This window comes from Syzygium oleosum, unplaced genomic scaffold, assembly GCF_021117445.2.
Source record: "Syzygium oleosum isolate NSW1041296 unplaced genomic scaffold, Sole_v2.1 Sole_v2.01, whole genome shotgun sequence".
Lineage (NCBI taxonomy): Eukaryota > Viridiplantae > Streptophyta > Magnoliopsida > Myrtales > Myrtaceae > Syzygium > Syzygium oleosum.
Genome location: NW_026607485.1, coordinates 30,942,570 through 30,965,760, shown reverse-complemented (window position 1 = coordinate 30,965,760; position 23,191 = coordinate 30,942,570). Strand labels below are relative to the sequence as shown.

The 23,191-nt window shown below is 40.0% G+C and overlaps 2 protein-coding genes across 2 annotated transcripts; both read left to right on the top strand.

The window, feature by feature from the left end:
* Window positions 1–13,920: 13,920 nt before the first annotated feature.
* On the top strand, window positions 13,921–16,638 carry LOC115692819 (metal transporter Nramp3.1-like). Its single transcript, XM_030619788.2, has 4 exons — window positions 13,921–14,501; window positions 15,022–15,158; window positions 15,266–15,918; window positions 16,076–16,638. The coding sequence occupies exons 1-4, from the start codon at window positions 13,966–13,968 to the stop codon at window positions 16,304–16,306; spliced, it is 1,557 nt and encodes a 518-aa protein (XP_030475648.1). The 5' UTR covers window positions 13,921–13,965; the 3' UTR covers window positions 16,307–16,638.
* A 3,194-nt stretch (window positions 16,639–19,832) lies between these two features.
* Window positions 19,833–20,837, top strand: LOC115692827 (uncharacterized). Its single transcript, XM_030619795.2, has one exon. The coding sequence runs from the start codon at window positions 19,833–19,835 to the stop codon at window positions 20,835–20,837; it is 1,005 nt and encodes a 334-aa protein (XP_030475655.1).
* Window positions 20,838–23,191: the final 2,354 nt, after the last annotated feature.

Here is a 23,191-nt window from a genome sequence, read left to right as displayed (position 1 = left end):
TAGGTGACGTTTTGGATCCTTCGAAATTTGAGATTTAAATACAGTACATGTTGACCAAGATTCGGAGTATTAAAAAGTAGAATCTGTTGAGAGTGTTTTAAGGTTTGTCTCTTGAGTTTTAATGAGTGAAAAGAGAGATTATGGCGAGCGAAACATACTGACTGAGTTGAGTATAACTAGGATTTGGGATTGAGAGATATAGAATAAGTTTGTAATCTTTGTTTTGTTAGAATATTTAAATATTAAGCTACGCTTTCGTCTAAAAGGTTAAACTGTTATACGAAGGTGTATGTCTCCCTTGTTTAGATTGGAATGATCATGATGATCAATCTGGTAAATAAGTACTCAATTCGAGACCAAGAAATGAAATTGAGTTTAAGCAGGAATAATTATCGAGCTTAAATTTTCACTTTTCTCGGTGGGAATAAATAGATTATCCACAGTCGCAATAAGACTATAGACAATCAATTTGGTAATCTAGTTTAGGAATAGACTAGTTGAACTTTAGCGGCACCCTTTCGTACCTCTACGAAACCTACTTCCATGTCCCACTTTGTCACAAGACATGTCAAAAGTACTAAACTTGCAATGTTACATTTATAAACGTCTAGTAAATTGTAACTGCATTGCACATGCTGAGACAATATATTTTCTTCAAAGTGTATAGAAATGAAATTTGTTTAATCATAATATGAGGATTCTTTATTCGACTATAAGTTTTCTTAACTAAAACTAGTTCCTGTTCCCGATTCAATATCGAAGTGGACGATTTCTAGCAAAGAATATGGATATGAATTTCAACAGCGAGGATGTGTGCTCATAAAAGTAAAAGACTTGTTAGATGACCGCTCAAAGATATCGAAATTTTATTACTCATGATATGTATTGTCCTCTATACTTTTTTTCTATAATGAGACGACACACGGGTGTTTTTGTTATATAAAAAGTAGATACCGAATTTGAAAATTAGATTAGGTTTACATATGTGTGTATATGTATATAAGCTTTAATTGAAGGTGGTATTGGAAACGGCAAATTTGACTAATTCTTTTTTAATCTGTCCTCTTGGTAATGTAGATTACCAAATGCGTAGTATATACCTTGTACTGTTCCTAGCCAACCCATTTTCTCATGCATTATTAGGGAAAAGGGGGTGCTTTTGTCATGATTTAGGATGAAAACTTGGGTCAATTCTTTAGCCAAGACACCCAAAAGACCAAGCCCACAAGCAATCTGCTTCTGCTGAAACTCTCTTCAACATGATTGGGTTTTGTTCTAATTGGGCCATGATGATGATGGACACCAAGCGTAGAGGCTCAGCCTGGTTCGATCCCTGGAGATGGAACAACTTCTGACATTTGGCAAACAATCAAATGTTAATGTTTGAGAATGACGTGCTTAAGGATGGACCTTGGTTTGTCGATGGTGGATTTCTATCGATTTGGAAATGGGTTCCCAAGTTTCAGCCATCCACTGCTTCAATGTTTGAGAAAGGTGGCCAATCTTGTGGGACCACCATTGAGGATTGATCTAAAAACAGCAGGCGGCGAGAGCGGGGAGCATGCTTGGTTTCGCATTCCAGTTTCAATTACTGAACCGCTTCAAAAAAATATGTTTGATTAGATGGAAGATGGCTCGCGCTCCTACACGAAGGTCATGAGAGTCTCTGCTTCCACTGACGAATTGTTGGCCATAAAAAGGATAGTAGCTCGGATTTTTGAACGAATCACCCAAGTCTGCCGGCGGCGACAGAGAACTGCTCAGATGGAGGAGCTGCTAACCTTTGTTGCATGAATGCAGGAGATTGTTCGCGGACCTGCAGCATTGCAGAATGAGCACATTCTCAGGGAAGCTAATGGGGAGTGCGGATGCATTGGCAATACCGGGAAAAGAGCAAGATGGACGGTTTGTCATGTATTTCCACTCCGGATCTTACTTATTAGGGAATTATATTGTCTAAAGAATCCAGTGGGAGACACTATATCTCATAATGTAACTTGACTAATTTAGTTGAATGAAAGTTCATTGTTTACCAAACCAACAAAAAACTTCCAACCCCGACCCCGAACCCGACCCTGACCCGGCTTTAATAATACCTCCACTATACTAGCTATGGAGGGGACTCAAAACCGGATGGCAGAAGGTGCTTCAAACCATAAACAGGACTATTCAAAACACACAAATATTAGCATTTGCCAATATGTTTCTTCATCATTTTTTGAACCCGAAGTACCATTTTCAATTTGACGACTTATTAGAAACACAAGACAATCAAACGGAAATGTCGCGAAATCTCTCTCTTTTGGAGTATCCCCAATGTGGAGAAATATGTACACATGGTGTATGTGCAAACTCTCAATGACGAATCCTAGAGGGGGAGACAAATTAGAAGAGTCCTAGAAACTCCTAAAAAGCCAACAAGATGAAGAATGTCCTGGTCGTCAGTCCCCCTGGCCGGCACCAGCAACAGCATCCTCCTCTATCTCGTGCGTGCGTCTCTGCAATTATTGGGGATTGACTTTTGTCTGATTTGCGAGAAGAAACGTCGATTCCGAGACGCTACCTCCGTTGCACTCCTTCGCTCAGTTTTGTCTCCGATCAGGCATGTCGCCGACCGGCCTTTCATACAGAAAGAGATTTGATGTGAAAACGACATCACATATCCTGGGACTAGAGATGACAACAATAGGACAAATATAATCAGGTATCTGATCCACCCAAACTCGTAAAAAACCGTAAATGAATTTTGAATTTCAGCCAACGGGATGAATATAGGATTTGGAATGAGGTTAGGATTTTGTTGTTGGAAAGTCGATGTCCGAACCCGACATGTATTGATTACTAAGATCTCTTACTTCATTTTCAATCCTTAAATATCCCGAAAAATCCCAAACTTGTACACTTATGATAAATTTACCCGAAATTAATTTTTTGATTGCCAAAAACCCCAAATTGGTACACCTATGACTAATTTACCTTCCTTCAGTTTACGTTAAATTTTACCGTCAAATTGCTGAGTTTATAACACGTGACAGTTGACAGATATACTAGTTTAGGTTTACCCTTCTGTTTATCACATGTTTACCGATTTTTTATTTTTCGTGATATTAATCCAATTTAATAGAAGGTAAATTTGTCACAAGTGTGCTGATTTGGGATTTTTAGTGGTCAAAAAATTTGGTCGAGGTAAATTTGTCATAAAGTGTACTAGTTTGCGATTTTTCGTGGTATTAACCATTTTACGTACATGATTATGAGAAGCCGAAATGAAATTAATTGTAAGTTACACTTCTGATAAAAATTAGGGGTGCTCAAAAGACTCAACCTGACTCAAATCGAAAATTTCAGGTCTTTTCAGGTTGGATGTCCTTCTGGTAATAGGTGAAAAAAAGGGCACCATTACATGCTTGAAAAACATCAAACATTTAACAAAAAGGGAAGCCTAAACAATAAACAGCTCCCCTCCCTCCCTCGTCACCGCCGCCTCCTCCCTTGCCCTCTTCGCCACCATCTCCCTCACCTTCACCATCATGTCCGCCGACCCAAACTCCCTCCCCATCAACCCCTTTAGCTTCTCCAAGAAGGCTTCCATAGGGTAGCCCTTTGCCCTTTGGCGCGTCAGCCTCCTTTGTTCGCCTCCACTCGACATCCATGTTCGACGGCTTCGGCCGAGTCAAGGAAAGCCAGGACTAGTGGTCACAAGCTCAAAGCAGCATCGCCTCTCAATGGGGAACTTGGCAGGGACAATTGTGGCCTTTGTCTATCTACCGAAGCCACGACCGCCTCCTGTAGATCAACGCTCACCTTCGACCTTTGTCGAAGCCATTGTCCATGGTCATTTAGCTTTCCATGTAGTCTAGATCTTGATATGTCCTTGGACATCTAGATCTCCAAAGCTACGTCCACACTCAAGCTCTGCTTCTCTCCTTTATGGCGTCCTAATCTCAACGAGATCGGCGGTCATGGAGCCCTATTGTCTCTAGATCAGGAGACACTCCAGATCTGAAAGTTAAAAGAGACACTCCCGAGCTAAACCTGAAAACAAGTGAAAAAAGAGACTACGGGTGGTTGGGCTTTAGATTCATTAAAAACCCACATTGTATTGGATTTTACTACTCAAACCCATATCAATCCATTTAGAAGAACTTAGCTAACTCGTATATAATTATACATATCATATATGGATTAATAAATGAATCTTCAATCCATTTCGACACCTTTCCGTTCCAATAAGAACCACCTTTTGCCATTTGAATCTTGTAGGTCAGATCAAAGGAAAAGAAAAACAAAATCTTGCAGACGATATGAAGCGTGTCCTATCATTAGTCACCCTGGCAGGCATAAGCAACAGCACCTTCCTCTACCTCGCAAGTGTGTCCGTGCCTGGCGCAATTATTGGTGATTGATTCCGACAGATTTGCGGGAACAAAGTGTAGGGTTCATTAACAGTAACAACGCAGCGGAATATAGAACCCTAGACAGGATCCATGCGTATATTGAAATCGAAAAGGAATTTCAATACGTACCTTTTGCAGATCAAAGAGAAATCAGCAACTGATTGTGTCTGGATGAGCGCCCCAAGTGTTGCGCCTCTACCGGTATCCACACACACGAACGAAATTCTCCAACGATCCACGTGCTAGCGAAAGATCTTGAAGTTCCTTTTTCTTGAACGCCTTTTGCTTTTCGATACTCTATCGAAAAACCCTAGACAGAACGATTCTCTATCTATTTATACAGCCTCATTATCTAGCGGAATTAAAAGAAGTGGGCCGGGCTATTTGGGCCCGCCAAACCGTCCACCTTCAATCGTACGTTTAATCGTTATCTCATAACGCGTACGACCGCATAGATAATTTAAATAGGATAATAAATTAAAATCTACTTCTTAAGTAGATCAAGGCGCATAGATAATATTAAGTCTGTTCGCTATTGTGTGCGACCCTGTAGGTTCACTAAACATTAGCAGTGTGTCCAAAACTCTTTTGGCCCACAAGTCATAAGCGGTCTCTAGCAACACATTATGACTACCTAAGTATAGTGAAGATCGGTTTTCCGACACAACCTAATCCACAACTAATATTAGAGTATCAACCTTGATTGATTCTTAGGGCAGACCACTAACAATCTCCCACTTGCACTAGAACCAATCATATAAACTAAGTCTCTTTTGTCACTTGATTTCCAAGTTAAGCATAAGGCAGGACAAGTGTCATTCTTATATAGCTTAAACTCATTTTCCCGATACCGCAGTTAGACTGTCAAAACAAGTAGTTGACTCTTCAACTCACTTGAGCATGGCCATGCATTTCACAGTCTCAACTCTACGGGTGGCCAGGAAATCATACCCTCGTTATATGAGAGGGACAAATCCCATCTTGTCTACTCACATCACTCAGCACGCTTCATGACATACCCAGCCATTACCTTTATAATCACCTGTTACGGCTGACGTTTGGCAATGTTAAAGCACGCCAATCCACGTCTAGGAAACCATGGTAGACTCAAGTCAAAGGACTATACTCTATAGTTGTGATGAGAAATACTGATGACATTATATAACAATCCTACAGTATTCTCATAGCGGGTCAGTCCAATACAATGTTCTTCAACATGTATTCCATATGATCAACTTTATATCTCTATATTCATGACCCGTGAAACTTGGTCATCAGTTGACTCACATGCTAGTCTCAAATGCCATTTGCGTCCCAATGCACAATGGCAAATTGACTAGGGACATTTAGAACATTAATATCCACTCTATCAATAGAATTTCACGATCAAATCACGTATTTGATTATCTATTAAGGATATTCAATATTCAGGGGATAAAGATTTCGCATTCAACTATATACTCAAATTAAATCGAAATCAAATATAATATATATTTTATTAATGAACAATGAAAATGTATATCACATATACTCCCACTCATATCAAGACCAATCACTAATGTGTCTAAGGCCTAAAGCGTTACAATGACGCTCATGCTTAGGTTGTGGAAGAGCCTTCGTCAACGGATCAGCTATATTCAACTCCGTTGCAACTTTGCACATCTTAACATCACCTCTTTCAATAAATTCCCGAATGAGATGATACTTCCTAAGTATGTGTTTGGTCTTCTGATGAGACCTAGGTTCTTTACCCAAAGCTATGGCCCCATTGCTGTCACAATAGAGGTCCACTGGAATCGAACTAGTGGGACTGATTCCCAGTTCTTCTATGAACTTTCGAATCCAAACAGCTTCCTTTCGATGCTTCAAGCGAAGAATATACTCGCCCTTCGTCGTAGAATCTCGCAAGAGTTTCCTCGCTTGGAACTTTTCCAAAGACACCGCTCCACCATTCACGCAAAAGACAAAACCTGACTGCGATCGTAGGTCGTCTTTGTCGGTTTGGAAACTAGCATCAGTGTAACCATTTACAGTGATCTGTTCCTCACCTCCATAGACTAAGAATAAATCCTTAGTTCTTCTCAAGTACTAAGGATATTCTTGACAGCAATCCAGTGAGGTTCCCCTGGATCTGACAGGTATCTACTTGTCATGCTCAATGCATAAGCAACGTCAGGACGAGTGCATAACATAGCATACATGATGGATCCCACACCGATGCATAAGGAATCCTACTCATGCGGTCTCGCTCATCTTGTGTTGAAGGACACTGAGTCTTGCTAAGACTTATGCCATGTGTCATTGGGAGAAAACCTTTCTTGGAATCTTGCATATTAAACCTATTGATGACTTTGTCAACATATGTACTTTGACTCAGTCCAATAAGTCTCTTAGATCTATCTCTATAGATCCTGATCCCCAAGATATAGTTTGCTTCTCCCATGTCCTTCATGGAGAAAAATTTTCCTAGAGATGTCTTAACTGACTGTAGCATAGGAATGTTGTTTCCAATGAGTAGTATGTCATCCACATACAACACTAGAAACACAATTGCACTCCCACTAGACTTCTTGTATACACAAGCTTCTTCTTTGTTTCTGACGAAGCCAAACTCTTTGACAGTTTCATCGAAACGAATATTCCAGCTCCGTGATGCCTGCTTCAATCCATAAATAGAACGTTGAAGCTTGCATATCTTCCCAGTGTTATCTGGTGATGTAAAGCCTTCAGGTTGTGTCATATACACATCCTCCTCAAGATTTCCGTTAAGGAAAGCTGTCTTTACATCCATTTGCCATATTTCATAGTCATAATATGCAGCAAACGCTAGGATAATCCGAATGGACTTAAGCATGGCCACTGGCGAAAAGGTCTCGTCATAGTCAATACCATGAGTTTGTTTGAAACCTTTAGCTACTAGCCGTGCTTTATAGATGTGAACATTTCTATCCATATCAGTTTTCTTCTTGAAAACCCACTTGCACCCTATAGGTTTGACACCTTCGGGTGGATCAATCAAAGTCCAAACTTTGTTTTAATACATTGAGTCCATTTCGGATTTCATGGCCTGAAGCCATTTATCGGAGTCTGGGCCCATCATAGCTTCTGTATAGGTCATAGGTTCATCATTTTCTATTAACAATAGATGACGATGTTCTGTCACGTGAAAATCATATCTCATAGGCTCACGATGTGTTCTTTCAGACCTACGAACTATAGGTGCCACTGGAGTAGACTCTACAACTCTTTGTAGATCTAATTGAGGTTCCTCATGAACTGGAACACCCTCTTGCGGCACAATAACTTCTTCGAGATTTACCTTACTCCCACTGGTTCCTTTAGTAAGAAACTCTTTCTCTAAAAAGACACCATTTCGAGCAACAAACACTTTGTTCTCTGATGGATTGTAAAAGTGATATCCTTTCGTTTCTTTAGGGGCCCAATTCCATAAAAAACCCCAAACTTTAATCTTTGTCCCAATTATATCCCAAACTTTTTTTTGTCTCATAAAAAACCCCAAACTTTTACTTTTGTCCCAAATCTACCCCGTTTACTATTCATCTAATTTTTTAATATTATTTTTTCGAATTTTTTTCTTTTTTTTTTTCTTTTCTTTTCTTTTCTTTTTTTCGTCGGCGGCCGGCGGGGCCGAGCCTCGCCAGATCTGGCGGGGTCGAGCTTCTTTAGGATATCCGACAAAGAAGCATTTATCAGATTTGGGTCCAAGCTTATCAGAAAGTAAACGTTTTACATAAGCTTCGCAACCCCAAATCTTTAGAAAAGACATACTAGGAACTTTTCTTGTCCACATCTCATATGGTGTCTTCTCTACAGCTTTTGATGGACTTCTATTTAGTGTAAACGCAGCTGTCTCGAGTACATGTCCCCAGAAAGATAATGGAAGATCTGAATAACTCATCATTGATCAAACCATGTCTAACAAAGTTCGATTTCTCCTCTCAGAGACACCATTCCACTGTGGTGTTCCAGGGGGAGTGAGCTGTGAAACAATTCCACACTCTTTGAGATGGTCATTGAACTCTTGGCTTAAATATTCTCCTCCTCGATCAGATCGAAGAGCCTTGATATTCTTGCCAAGTTGATTTTGTACTTCATTATGAAATTCCTTGAACTTTTCAAAGGAGTCAGATTTATGTTTCATCAAGTAAACATATCCATATCTACTGAAATCATCAGTAAATGTAATGAAGTACTGATAACCTCCTCTGGCTGTAGAACTTAGTAGTCCACACACATCAGTATGTATAAGGGCCAATAATTCTTTTGTCCTCTCACTTTGATTAGTAAAAGGAGCTTTTGTCATTTTTCCAACTAAACAAGATTCACATGTATCAAATGATTCAAAATCAAATGAATTTAATAGTCCATCGCTATGAAGCTTGTGAATTCGTTTCTCGTTTATGTGACCTAATCGACAATGCCATACGTAGATTGGATTCAAATCATTAGATTTAAACATTTTTGTATTTATATTATAGATTGGCACATCAAGACTTAGAACATATATCCCATCCACAATATGGGCGCTACCATAAAATAATCCATTAAGATAAAACGAACAACTATTGTTCTTTATATCAAAACAGAAACCTTCCTTGTCCAAACAAGAAACAGAAATAATATTCCTGCGTATAGCAGGTACATAGTAGCAATTATTCAGTTCTAAAAACATGCCAGAAGGTAAAGCTACATCATATGTTCCTACGGCTAATGCAGCAACTCTTGCTCCATTCCCAACACGTAGCTCCACTTCACCTTTTGTAAGTGTTCTACTTCGTTTTAGTCCCTGTACATTCATACAAATGTGAGTACCACAACCGGTATCCAATACCCATGAAGTAGAACTAGTAGTAACATTTACTTCTATAACATAAATACCGAATCGAAGTCTCACTTCCTTTTCTTCGATCCTCCAAATATTTCTTGCAATTCCTCTTCCAATGTCCATTCTCCCCACAATGGAAGCATACAGCATCAGCAGTCGGAACCGGTTTGGTCTTGGATTTGGGTTTAGGCTTAGTGCCCTTGCCCTTACCCCTGACCTTACCTGGCTTCTTAAAGCCTTTCCCCTTTTGAACCATGAGAACATTAGGGGTAGGGTCCTTCTTGATATTCTGCTCAGCAGTTTTGAGCATCCCATGCAGTTCAGTCAAAGACTTATTCAAATTATGCATGTTATAGTTCATAACAAACGTGTCATAATCTTGAGGCAATGACTCGAAGAATAATGTCGATAGCCAACTCTTGGCTAATGGGAGAGCCCATCGCTCCAGATTTTCAATATAACCTATCATCTTTATGACATGTGGGCTAACTGAGCTCCCACTTGCTAGCTTGCACTCAATTAAGGTCTTTACCGTTTGGTATCTTTCAGTGCGTGCCTGCTCCTGAAACAAATTTTTCAGGTTCATGATTATATCATAGGCATCCACGTTCTCAAATTGCTTCTGAAGGTCTGAGTTCATGGTAGCTAACATTAGACATGATGCATCCAATGCATCATCTTTATGCTTCTGATAAGCATTCCTTTCAGCATGGGGAGCATTGGAAGAAGGTGCCTTCTGAGGGAGTGGTTTCTCCAGGACATAATCCTTTTTCTCTTGCTTGAGAACAATTCTCAAGCTTCTATACCAGTCCAAAAAATTCGAACCATTCAATTTGTCCTTCTCAAGGACAGATCGCAGTGAAAAGTGTGATGCAGAGCTATTTGCCATTATCTACAACAAATATGCAAAGTGAATTGTTCATTAACATTATAAATAATAAACTCCCACTATACTTTTATAACATGTGTCCCAAGAAGTATAGTGGACCAAGATCCATATTTTACCAAGACTCGAGTAAACTTTGGCTTACCGCTCAAGACTAAGTTATTTAGGTAGACAACTCTTTGTCAATTGTATCGAATACAACTCTTGGTTATTAGGGTTGACATCTCATATCTTATCCCCAAATACTATGCCTCAAGGCCCAAAACCGTTTTGATAGCCTCGTTAAGTAAACCAATCTTGACTTATGGATAACCATTATCCATCCTATTTTACTCAAATAGTTAAAGACACCCTGCTTTGGCAGGCTCATCTATTGACGATTCAAGTCTTAATAGGTGTATGATTGGAAATGCATCATATTATTACTTAATTTTATTAGGGACTCTTAATGTTTATTTAGCGATGAATGTATACATGTTATGAACAAAAACAAAGCATCACTTATCATAACAAAGGTATATCAATCATATATATGGGAACGAACAATTCCATGCAGGGGTCAAGGGGGCTGCGCCCCCTTGCGGGGTCGAGGGGCCGAAAACATAGACAGAATTCTCAATTCTGTGTTCTCGGGAGACTTTCCGTCGCTGCCGCCTCCCGCGCCCTCACCGTACGTAACTAGCCGAACGCCGCAAGTCCTCGACGCGCCGGAAGACCAGGCGCGCTGCCGTCTCTGCCTCGGGCAGCAGACCCAAACGCGCCGTCATCTTCGCCCGCCATCTCCGCCTCGGGCAACACGCCCAGACGCGTCGCCGTCTCCGCCCGCCGTCTCCGCCTCGGGCAACACGCCCAGGCGCGACGCCGTTTCCGCCCGCGGTCTCCGCCTCGGGCAACAACCCAGGCGCGACGCCGTCTCTGCTTCGACGCGAGCGGAACAGGATTGACCCATCCCTGCTTCGTTCCTTCTCAATTAATCATATCAATTCATATTTCAAATTCATCTAACCCTAATTTAGACTCTTCAAGCATACATCATATGTATCAACAATTAGGGTTTCCGATTCAACTTCAATATATCACAAGTTGCTCTGATACCACTGTAGGGTTCATTAACAGTAACAACGCAGCGGAATATAGAACCCTAGACAGGATCCATGCGTATATTGAAATCGAAAAGGAATTTCGATACGTACCTTTTGCAGATCAAAGAGAAATCGCAAGAATTGTGTCGGATGAGCGCCCCAAGTGTTGCGCCTCTACCCAGGTATCCACACACACGAACGAAATTCTCCAACGATCCACGTGCTAGCGAAAGATCTTGAAGTTCCTTTTTCTTAAACGCCTTTTGCTTTTCGATACTCTATCGAAAAACCCTAGACAGAGAACGATTCTCTATCTATTTATACAGCCTCATTATCTAGCGGAATTAAAAGAAGTGGGCCGAGCTATTTGGGCCCGCCAAACCGTCCACCTTCAATCGTACGTTTAATCGTTATCTCATAACGCGTACAACCGCATAGATAATTTAAATAGGATAATAAATTAAAATCTACTTCTTAAGTATATCAAGGCGCATAGACAATATTAAGTCCGTTCGCTATTGTGTGCGACCCTGTAGGTTCACTAAACATTAGCAGTGTGTCCAAAACTCTTTTGGCCCACAAGTCATAAGCGGTCTCTAGCAACACATTATGACTACCTAAGTATAATGAAGATCGGTTTTCCGACACAACCTAATCCACAACTAATATTAGAGTATCAACCTTGATTGATTCTTAGGGCAGACCACTAACACAAAGGACGAGCCCGAGACGCCTCCAACACCGGCCGTTTCATCGAATGAAAGGGATTTGATGTGAAACCAATTCGACATGCCCAGCGTCTGGGAAATGGAATTGGGACAGACACAAAGGAATCATCTTCCCCGTCCAAATCCTAATAAGATAGTAAATGGATTTTGGAATTTCGACCAGCAAAAAATGGCTTGTTGGGATCAATTGCTCGAAACCTTATAAAACTCGAAATGAGTTTGGTAATTTTATAATCAGAAAACCGATGTCCGAACTCGATATGCATTAATTTCTGGGATTCCTTATTTCATTCACGATCCTTATGTGATTAAGTAAATATACGTTATTATTGTAAAACCAAAACAGAAGTAACGATAATCTACTAATGACAACCGCCTTCTTAGCTTGACTATCTATTATTAATTTTATAATTATTTAATCGTTAATCTTAGACTTTTTGGAGATCTAATACTTGAATATCCAACAAATGGTTATGTTTGTAATTTTGAAGTGATTTTTTTTCTTAGTCTACCTAGAGGTATCCGTTTACTAAGAAGGTAAGATGGTAGGTCGCGGTTACCTGATTATTGCAGTGAGCTGAGTTTGGGATTTCATATCAAACCTGTGATGGATTTCAGGATGGATTCGAGAACAATCGAAAATTAACGAGATATATTTGAGGGGAGATCAATAATTCCAGATCCGTCCCGCTTCCATCGACAACCGAGGATTATGTGTGAACTCAAAAAGGTACAAGATCCTGTGACGAAATTGCAAGCGCTGTGTGCTTCATTCCTCTTACATAATCTATTTGGGCGTCTCCCCGACGATAATTTCAACTTCATGCCTCCCTTCCTTGTTATGCTTTTTCTCATCTGTAATCCATCAATCAAGTCATATGCTGGGGATCCATCACTCCTTGTATTTTTAGCTGGCAAATGTTTACAAACGTTAAGTACATGCAAAAATTGACATTTAAAAGGTTTCACAAGACCGCCATATTACAAATATTGAATTATTAATTAGTGGAAAAATAAAGATTCAAACTTGGTAAACGACCCGTAAGGTTCAAATCTTTTTTTTTTGTTCAAGAAAAAGTTAATGGGATTAATGGCCCATGCAAGTAAACAGATCGAAATGTACTACTTTTTAATAAAATTCGAGATTTAATACTATGCTGGGTAATTGATTTTGATTTTCCCTTTTCTCTATTTATGGTACTGGAATACCCAATAGATGAAAAGGAAAAGAAAAAGAAAAAGAACTGAATGAATGAATGCATAACAAAACAGAGGAAAAGAGGGCCAACCTGCACAAATTATCATGAATGAATGACAAAAACAAAAGACAAAAACCAATCATCGTGAGGAAGGAGAATGGTAGTTGTAAGCCCACTCCTCCCATCTACCAAGCTATATTGCGTAAATCGATTGTACATTCTCCAAAATCCATCTACAACGATCAATCCACGATATCTAATGGTTCAAATATACACAAAAGTCCATGCTCGACACGTTAACTTTTTTTTTCTAGGGATAAGTGCACTGAAAATCTTAAAATTTATCACGAAAATGTAATTGAGTTCTAAAAACTTGCAAAAAGTCAATCAAGTCTTAAAACTTGTTGCAAAATTGCAATCGAGTCCTAAAACTTTTAAAAATGTGCAATCGATGGAAGGACTTGATTGGACCAGATTTGACAAGTTTTAGGATTTAATTGCAGTTATTAAAAGTTTTAGTACTCGATTACACTTTCATGACATGTTTTATGACTTGCAACACACTTATCTCTTCTTCCTACTAACGCTCGGTAGCTGGAGAAGGCGGAAAATACCAAAAGCAAACTCCTCAAAAATCAAACCTCTCAAGAAAAGGAAAAGGAAAATAAAAAAAAATAATCATGAAAATCAAACACGAACTGCCACAACTAAATTCGAAGAAGATATTAAAGGTCAGCGTCACAGCCAACCCAGAAAAGAGTACCAAAGCCTAATATATCTCCATTGGACTCCACAACCAAAAGGCCAAACCTCTCTCTCTCTGCGCAATGCCACCTCAGCAACCCGACCTACAGCAGCCGCTCCTGCACGGCGCCGCCGACTCGGACGAGGCGGCGTACGACCCGGCCCAGAAGATCCACGTGGTCGGCATCGGCGATGAGGCCGGCGGGGAATCCGACTCGGGAGCGCCGCCGCCCTTCTCGTGGAGGAAGCTGTGGCTCTTCTCGGGCCCGGGGCTCCTCATGAGCATAGCCTTCCTCGACCCGGGGAACCTGGAGGGCGACCTCCAGGCCGGCGTGGTGGCCGGGTACTCATTGCTGTGGCTGCTGATGTGGGCCACAGCGATGGGGCTGCTGGTGCAGCTGCTGGCGGCACGGCTCGGTGTGGCCACGGGGCGGCACCTGGCGGAGCTGTGCCGGGAGGAGTACCCGACGTGGGCGCGGCTGGCACTGTGGTTCATGGCGGAGGTGGCGCTGGTCGGAGCCGACATACAGGAGGTCATCGGGAGCGCCATCGCCCTCAACATTCTCAGCAATGGGTTCTTGCCACTTTGGTCTGGCGTCATTATTACCGCTGCTGATTGGTAATTTGTGCAACTTTCCTCGAATTTTGTGCCTTTTCTTATGTTCAATCTTCTGGACCAGTTTACGTTCATGCATTCAAATATCATTTTCGCAAAATTTTGTTTCTTCTGGACTAAATTATCTTGGAATTGGATGGCATGTGCACTGGATTTCTCGAAGGTTGTAAAGAACAGATCTTCAGAACTTACTTTTGATGCAGAGTAAAGTTGACTAAAGCATTTAAGTATTACAAGAGCATGTTTGAGGAATTCAATGGTTTGGCCCGCTCTGAAGCTATAATTTAGCAGGGACAAATTGCTATTTGTTATACTAATTATGTTGTTTCACAGCAAAGAGGATGTCTTAGCACTGTTGCATTGCCTGCAGATTTATGGTATTGGTGATCAATGAATATGATCTGTCTGTAGGAAACTAATCAAATGGATGATTCTGTTCTCAGCTGTAGTCATTGGTCATTGTTGTTCGTTTATTGGTGAATCCAGACTTCAAACTGAAGTTTCCTTCATTCTCCTGCTGTAGCTTCATCTTTCTGTTCCTCGAGAACTATGGTGTGAGGAAATTGGAAGCGGTCTTCGCCGTTCTCATCGCGGTGATGGCGCTCTCATTCGCGTGGATGTTTGGCGAAGCGAAGCCGAGCGGAGTCAAACTACTTCTCGGTAAAATATATTAGCAGCAAACGGTAGCAATCAAATGCTTCATCAGTAAGTTTCCCCAAATTATATACCAGTTTAGGACATGATCCGTAGGGCTCTCTTCTTCGCAGGCATTTTGATTCCGAAACTCAGCTCCAAGACGATCACGCAAGCGGTGGCAGTTCTGGGCTGCATCATAATGCCCCACAACTTGTTCTTGCACTCAGCCCTCGTGCAGTCCCGTGAGATCGACCGCACCAAGAAAGGCCTGGTCCAAGAAGCCATCAACTACAACACAATAGAGTCGTCTGCCGCGCTTGCTGTCTCCTTCATCATCAATCTCTTCGTCACGGCCGTGTTCGCAGAGGGTTTCTATGGGACCGCCCTCGCCGACAGCATTGGCCTTGTAAACGCTGGGAATTACCTCCAGGAGAAGTTTGGCGGCGGTGTCATTCCGATTGTGTACATATGGGGGATTGGTCTTTTAGCTGCTGGGCAGAGCAGCACTATAACCGGGACCTATGCAGGGCAGTTCATAATGGGGGGCTTTCTCAATATAAGGCTGAGGAAATGGGTGAGGGCGCTGATCACGCGCAGCTGCGCAATCGTGCCGGCGATGATCGTCGCGCTCGCGTTCGACACGTCGGAGGACAGCTTGGATGTCATGAACGAGTATCTCAACGTGCTTCAGTCTGTGCAGATCCCGTTCGCGCTCATTCCACTTCTCTGCTTGGTCTCCAAGGAAGAGCTGATGGGGAGTTTTCGGATTGGCCCTGTCCTCCAGGTATATCGCCGAGTTTCGCTTCGAATTCCCGACGTTCTAGTTTGGAATTGTAAATACCCAGATGAATCCGATAAGCAAATCATTCACACATGTGATTGCTTCACTCTACGAATTTCATATCAACCCTCATAATTAGTAAATTGCATTCTGCTTTCAGGTGACCGCTTGGCTGGTGGCTGCACTGGTGATGGCGATCAACGGCTATCTTCTGGTGGACTTCTTCTCAAGCGACGTTGAACTAGGAGCCATTTTTGGCACTGTGGTGTGTGTCATTGCGGTCGCGTACATTTCGTTCATAATTTACCTTGTTCTGAGGGGAATCGACCTTTCCGCTCTGCGCAATTTGTCACGGCCAAAAACAGTCGTCGCTAACATGGAGGACCTGTAGTTGCTCATCTTCGGGTCACCGTGAACATAGCATATCTCTGATTTTCACCATAGTTTTGATGGCTATGCAAATCGACACGACAGATTGACATGACAGCGCTTTCTTATTTTCGGCACAAACAGGCTGTCCCTGAACAGCGTACATGCTTCAGATGTATGAAGTGCCTGAAAGTAGTCGTTGAGATGGGTTAACTGCAATGGTTCGATCCCGGTTTTAGCCCAGCTTTCTCCCTAAACAAAAGCTCATTCCGTGATTATTGCTTCAATCTTGTCATTGACACCTGCAACTTTCTGTACTTTTAGGATTTAACGAGAAACATAACATAATTTTTTTCCCGGTCTAGATTGACTTTTACCTTTTATTTTTCCCCTAATCTAAATAATGCAGCTCGCGCACGGTGGCTTCTTTTAAAATAGGTAAGTCCTCAAACTTTTGCAACACTCACGTGTTCACACCAGCGTCACGTCACATATAATGTTTCATAATTTTCTAAAAGCTTAAACAATATTTTAAGTTTTGGTGGGATATTTTTGCTTTTGTTTGAGTATAAACAAACATTGTAGCAATGACTAAAAAGAAAAATAATTTTTGACATATATTCAAATTAGTTTTTGGAATATATAGTAATGATCAATGTTGTACTCCCATTAAAATAAGTTCAGGGACAACATCGGGTATTTTTATATAGTTCAAAGATTAAATTAAACATGTACTGAAAGATCAGAGACTATATTAAACAGATCAAAAATACAAGGATGGCATTGAATATTAATTTAAGCCAAAATTTAAAGATCACGTTGAACAAATTAAAAAATTTAAATACGATATTATATATTAAATTAAAATTTATGAATTAATTGTGTAATTATTCTGCCGAAAGATATGACCATTGTGTGGTCCCGTCATCACGATGCTGACAGGAGCCCACTGATTTGCAACTCATTTCAATATGTCATGTACCCCTGTCAATAGTAAAGAGCGCAATGAACTCCCACGCTACCTTCCTCAATTAGTTGTTGCATGATGGGTCATCGAATTCCATCACAATGAAAGTCTTGTCACCCTATCGACATCCTGTCGACATCCTATTGAATATGCTTACTGTTATAGATAGGCATGCCCCGCCCCATGTGTATATATATATATATATTTGTTTCTTTTTTACTGAAAGCCTAATACGACTTTATTATTGTTAACGTCACAACTAATTAGACTTGGCACTCTTAATTATTAAAAAAACAGGGGAAAGGCTTTTGTCTTTTAATAAGATGGAGAAATCTCACGATCCTTATTGCTCAATCAACAAAGCTTTTGAGATGTTCTCGCTCACATGTCACGAAGTCTTACTTTTACAGGAGACGAATTTGGAAAGCTTTTTCTAGATAAACAATGTGAGACCACCATCTAGGTATAAAATCCAAGGCGATGTCTCTGTCGCACTCCCAACTTACAAGAATAGGGATAATGACATGACCGTCATTTTACCCAAAAGATGGAGTCTCAAATGTAATCATAACTCAACTTAATATCGAAATAGATACATCCATATACATTTGATGATAATTGATAAAAAGTCAAAAAGAATATGTACAAATTAAGACTCCGCCGACCCAACATCTATCAATAGACATACATACAACTCCAACTAACAACTAAATCCAACAGCCTCAACTCAGTCATATAAAGCTAACTAAGTTCATACCCAAAATCCAACCCCAAAAAGTCCCCGTCCATAGAGCTCTCATATTTTCAGCCGCTAGCCAAAGAACCTGGAAAAAATTAAAGACGTAAGGGATGAGCAATCACAGCTCAATGATTAACAACATCCCTCTTAAGCAAATCGAATGTTCATTTTACATCTTTATAAACCGATATCAATACTCATTTATCTCAATACAGTGTGTAATATACATATAGGATCAAATGAGCTATATCACTTTAAATTAATCATATAGATATCATAAATATTTCTTTAATCAACAAATATCAAAACAAATATCAATGGTCAATCTCATTGATCAATCTCAATCAAATCAAACGTTTATGGTCCATTTTGTCGACTAATGTAATGGTCAACATCTAACTACAGTCACATTTAACGTTTGTGACAAATGCGGTCAAGTTTACTCCCTTGACTAGTTCTATTACCTATATCAACCGGTGGTTCAGCTTAGAAGAACGTGCTACAACAATATGCATACTTACCCCCTCAATGGGTTCTAATCATAACAACTTGAGCATAATTCATCAATTTCAATCTCCAATGATCCACAATCAAAACCAAAAACCATTTCAAAACTTAGGCTCAATAACCAAATAGTATCACTTTTGATGATTCAATATATATATCAATGTACCTTTCATAAATCGTATTCATAAATTACAAACTTTTCTTGCTCCTTTGGTAAAAGGTTTCCCAAACCATTGACAGACAATCAACTCGAACCGTAATCAACAGGTACTTTTCCATTTCAAATAAGCAAAATGGGAGTAATCATCAATCCATATTTTATGCAATAAACATGTCATTTCGTATCTCATAGTAAATCTAATCCATATCACTTTCAAATTATGAGTTTATAAACTAAAAAAAAAAGATCGTACCATTTACCTAGGAAAGTTGAAAACCAACCTACGAAGGTTACTCAAACCTACGAACTCGAATTCTTTAATCGAAAAACAATATCAAAATCCAACTAATACTTTAACGAATGACTCGACTAAAAACATTTATTCGTCAATAAAACGACACTTACATGACACCAAAAAACTTGTTTATAGCAAACTCGACTAATAACATTTATTCTCCATTACGCGTATTGTCTGCTACATAACTTGAACGCGATAATTCATAAATTCGTTCCTACATAACTTGAACGCGATAATTCATAAATTCGTTCCTGTTATGAAATACATGAATGAATATTCATTATATTCAATGTACCTATTATGGCACATTCGTAACCTACATACATGAATGAATATTCAATGTACCTATTATGGCACATTCGTAACCTACATTCTACGTATGAATGCCCATCTCCCTATTCAATGTATATATTCAATACATTGACATTAATGATATGTGCATCCTTGTTTCCTTATAAATAGGAGCTTATTTTTGGTCATTGGGTAAGAAATTAGATCAGAAGAAGAGAATGAAAGAGGAAAATATACAGTGAAAATAAAATTTCTCCTCTGACTTTCTCTACCATCTTTGGTGTTTATCTACTTTCTCTACTTAATCTCTCTCTATTCTCTCTATTATATTCTTGCAGCGCAATATTTTACAACACGTTATCAGCACGAAGATTTACCAATTGAGTAAATAATTTTTGCAAGGTAAGTATATATTCTCTTTTTTTATTAATCAACTTATACTTCATCTTCTTCTATCAATTTTTTTTCTTTTGCTTGGCCTGAAGCCAAATTTCCAACCTAAAAGTATCCTTCTGCTCCTGAAGTGGCGGTGGATATTTGGAAATCCTTCTAATTAATTTAAGGATTCATTTGTTTTGCAAGAATTATGGCAAATATTGAAAAGCCCAAATTCCACATCCTCGAAGTGAGTGGAAATAATTATCTATCCTGGTGCCTTGACATGGAAATGCACCTCCAAGGGCAAGATCTTGCTAACGCAATTACAGAAGACGGAACCTCAAATGCAAAAGATAAAGCAAATGCACTGATTTTTATTCGTCGTCATTTGCATGAGAGCCTGCAGACTCAATATTTATCCGTTCGAGACCCTCAGACCTTGTGGAAGAGGTTGAAGGATAGGTATGATCATACCAAGACTGTTATCCTTCCTCAAGCACAATATGACTGGCAAAATCTCAGACTACAAGATTTTAAATCAGTGTCTGACTATAACTCCGCTTTATTTGATATTGTTTCTCGGCTTGAGTTATGCGGTATCAAGCTCACTGATGTGGAACTGTTAGAGAAAACTTTCTCTACCTTCCATGCTTCGAATATTGTATTGCAACAGCAATACCGGCAGCGTCAATTTGACACATACTCTGAATTAATTTCTGTGCTCCTCACTGCTGAGCAAACTAATGAATTGCTGCTCAAAAATCATGATCTTAGACCTGCTGGCTCAAAAGCATTGCCTGAAGCACATGCTAACTCTGAGAAATTTATTGGCCATTTTAAGGGCTACAATCGCAGGCAAGAATATAATCCTCGAAGGGGTGGCAGAAAATTTAACTGCCCTAAGAAATCTAACTTTGGCCCGAATCATGACAAAGAAAAGAAGCCAAAGAAGGTGACTAATGAAAGTATTTGCCATCGTTGTGGCATGACTGGGCACTGGTCACGTACTTGTCGTACGCCAAAGCACTTTGTTGATCTATACCAGGCATCTTTAAAAAATACGGGCAAACGTGGTGAATCTCACGCCATTGAAATTAATCCTGCTGCCATAACCACTGTTGAGGCCAACAATATCTCTGTTGATGGGACTCCTCTTGCTCCTGAAGTAGCAAATGCATCCCTGGATGTCTCTGATTTCTTTGAGGACCTCTGATTACTTTGATGAAGCATCAGACTGGTGGATGACATCTTAGACTTCGAATTTTATGATTCTAATAATTTCTTTTCTAGTTGTTTTTCTTTAAATGTATTACTTTTTATTGTTCTTTAATATGGTTATGCAATGAAATGCTTATGAACTTGACATAATATTTATTATTTTGAAATTTTATTTGACCCTATAACTAATATGAAAATTTTATGATACTTGACACCTGAAGTTGTCAACATAAATGCAAATGGAAAACACCGAGAAAAAGGAAGATGTTTGTTTGCTTGATAGTGCATCAACGCATACCATATTTCGTAGTAGACACTTTTTCTCGAGTATGACATTGCGTAAGACACATGTCCATACAATATCTGGTCCTATTCAGATTATTGATGGTTTCGGGAATGCCACAATTGTTTTGCCAAAAGGCACCATCCTGCATATTGAGAATGCATTTCTAAGCAGTAGATCAAAAAGGAATCTGCTTAGCTTCAAAGATGTACGCCGTAATGGGTACCATGTTGAGACTATTTATGAGCAAAATAAAGAATATATTGGCATTACCTCTTATAAGATGGGCCTGAAGACCATCCATGAGAAGCTAGAAGCTTCTTCTATGGGTTTGTATTGTGTCATGATTAAGGCCGTTGAAACCTACTCCACCATATCCTGGAAATTGGTAAACCTTGATCAGTTTGGATTATGGCATGATCGCCTTGGTCACCCTGGCGCTTCAATGATGCGTAGAATAATTCAAAATACAAAAGGGCACCCTTTAAAGGATACAAAGGTATTATTGTCCAAAGATTATAATTGTGAAGCTTGTTCACAAGGAAAACTCATTATCAAACCTTCTATAACAAATGTTGATCTTGAATCCCCTTTATTCCTGCAAAGAATTCAGGGTGATATTTGTGGACCAATACAACCACCAAGTGGACCGTTTCGATATTTTATGGTACTAGTGGACGCATCCTGTAGATGGTCCCATGTTTGTCTATTATCTACGCGTAATGTCACGTTTGCACGTTTACTTGCGCAGATTATAAAGCTCCGGGCACAATTCCCTGATTATCCAATTAAAAGCATAAGGATGGATAATGCTGGTGAATTTACATCAAAGAGTTTTGATACGTATTGTACTTCACTCGGAATCGAGGTCGAGCACCCGGTCGCATATGTTCATACTCAAAATGGATTGGCAGAATCATTGATTAAACATATCCAAATCATTGCCCGCACTCTATTATTGAGAACGAATCTCAACGATACAGCATGGGGTCATGCAGTTTTGCATGCGGCAGCCCTAATAAGATTGCGCCCCGCTACTAGTCTCTTACAATCTCCCCTTCAAATGGTTCTTGGTTATGAACCTGATATTTCACATTTACGCACCTTTGGTTGTGCAGTGCAGGTGCCTGTAGCAACGCCAAAAAGAATGAAAATGGGTCCCCAACGCCGTTTGGGCATTTATGTTGGGTTTAATTCACCGTCCATCATTAGGTTCTTGGAACCAACTACTGGTGATCTTTTTACTGCCAGATTCGCAGATTGTCATTTCAATGAGACTATGTTTCCATCGATTGGGACACCTAAACTGACATGGTGCGAAGCAAAACCGCTTAAGGTTTTCTCCTGGAATGAGAAAAATTATCTCAATTAGACCCAAGAACTCCCGAGTGTGAAAACGAGGTGCAGCGCATAATCCATTTACAGGCTATAGCCAATAGACTTCCTAACGCATTTAATGATGCTACTAAGGTAACGAAGTCTCATATTCCAGCAGCAAATGCTCCAGCTAGGATAGCTGTTCCCGAAGGACAAGCTAAAATGGATCAAAATCCCCCACATTTGAAGCGTGGTAGACCGATAGGATCAAAAGACACTGTTCCTCGAAAACGAAGGGCAAAGAATCAGGAATCCGCTCTAGAAGAGCCCGGTGTTGTGCTTACTCCTAAAGAGCTTAATGCCCCTGAAGAGGCACAAACCCATGAAAAGATCACCAACCCTAGGAATACTGAGAATTCCATTACATATTGTAATAAGATTTAGGATCGGAATGAAATCATCATTGATGATGTTTTTGCATTTTCAGTTGCTCATAAATTATGGATGATGATTGTGAGCCGCAATCTATTATTGAATGCCATCAAAGGCAAGATTGGTCTAAGTGGGAGGAAGCAATTAAGGCTGAATTAGCTTCCCTAGCTAAACGAGAGGTTTTTGGACCCATAACTCGCATCCCCGATAATGTAAAGCCCGTTGGATATAAATGGGTATTTATCCGGAAACGAAATGAGAAATACGAGGTTGTCAGGTATAAAGCCCGACTCGTTGCCCAAGGATTCTCCCAGAGA

What these genes read in the sequence shown, in the direction of transcription:
- LOC115692819 (XM_030619788.2), top strand. Translation starts at nt 13,966, where the DNA reads ATGCCACCTCAGCAACCCGACCTACAGCAGCCGCTCCTGCACGGCGCC. An exon ending in ATTATTACCGCTGCTGATTG is followed by an intron (nt 14,502 to 15,021) that starts GTAATTTGTGCA and finishes CTCCTGCTGTAG; the next exon opens with CTTCATCTTTCTGTTCCTCG. An exon ending in CGGAGTCAAACTACTTCTCG is followed by an intron (nt 15,159 to 15,265) that starts GTAAAATATATT and finishes TCTTCTTCGCAG; the next exon opens with GCATTTTGATTCCGAAACTC.
- LOC115692827 (XM_030619795.2), top strand. Translation starts at nt 19,833, where the DNA reads ATGGCAAATATTGAAAAGCCCAAATTCCACATCCTCGAAGTGAGTGGA.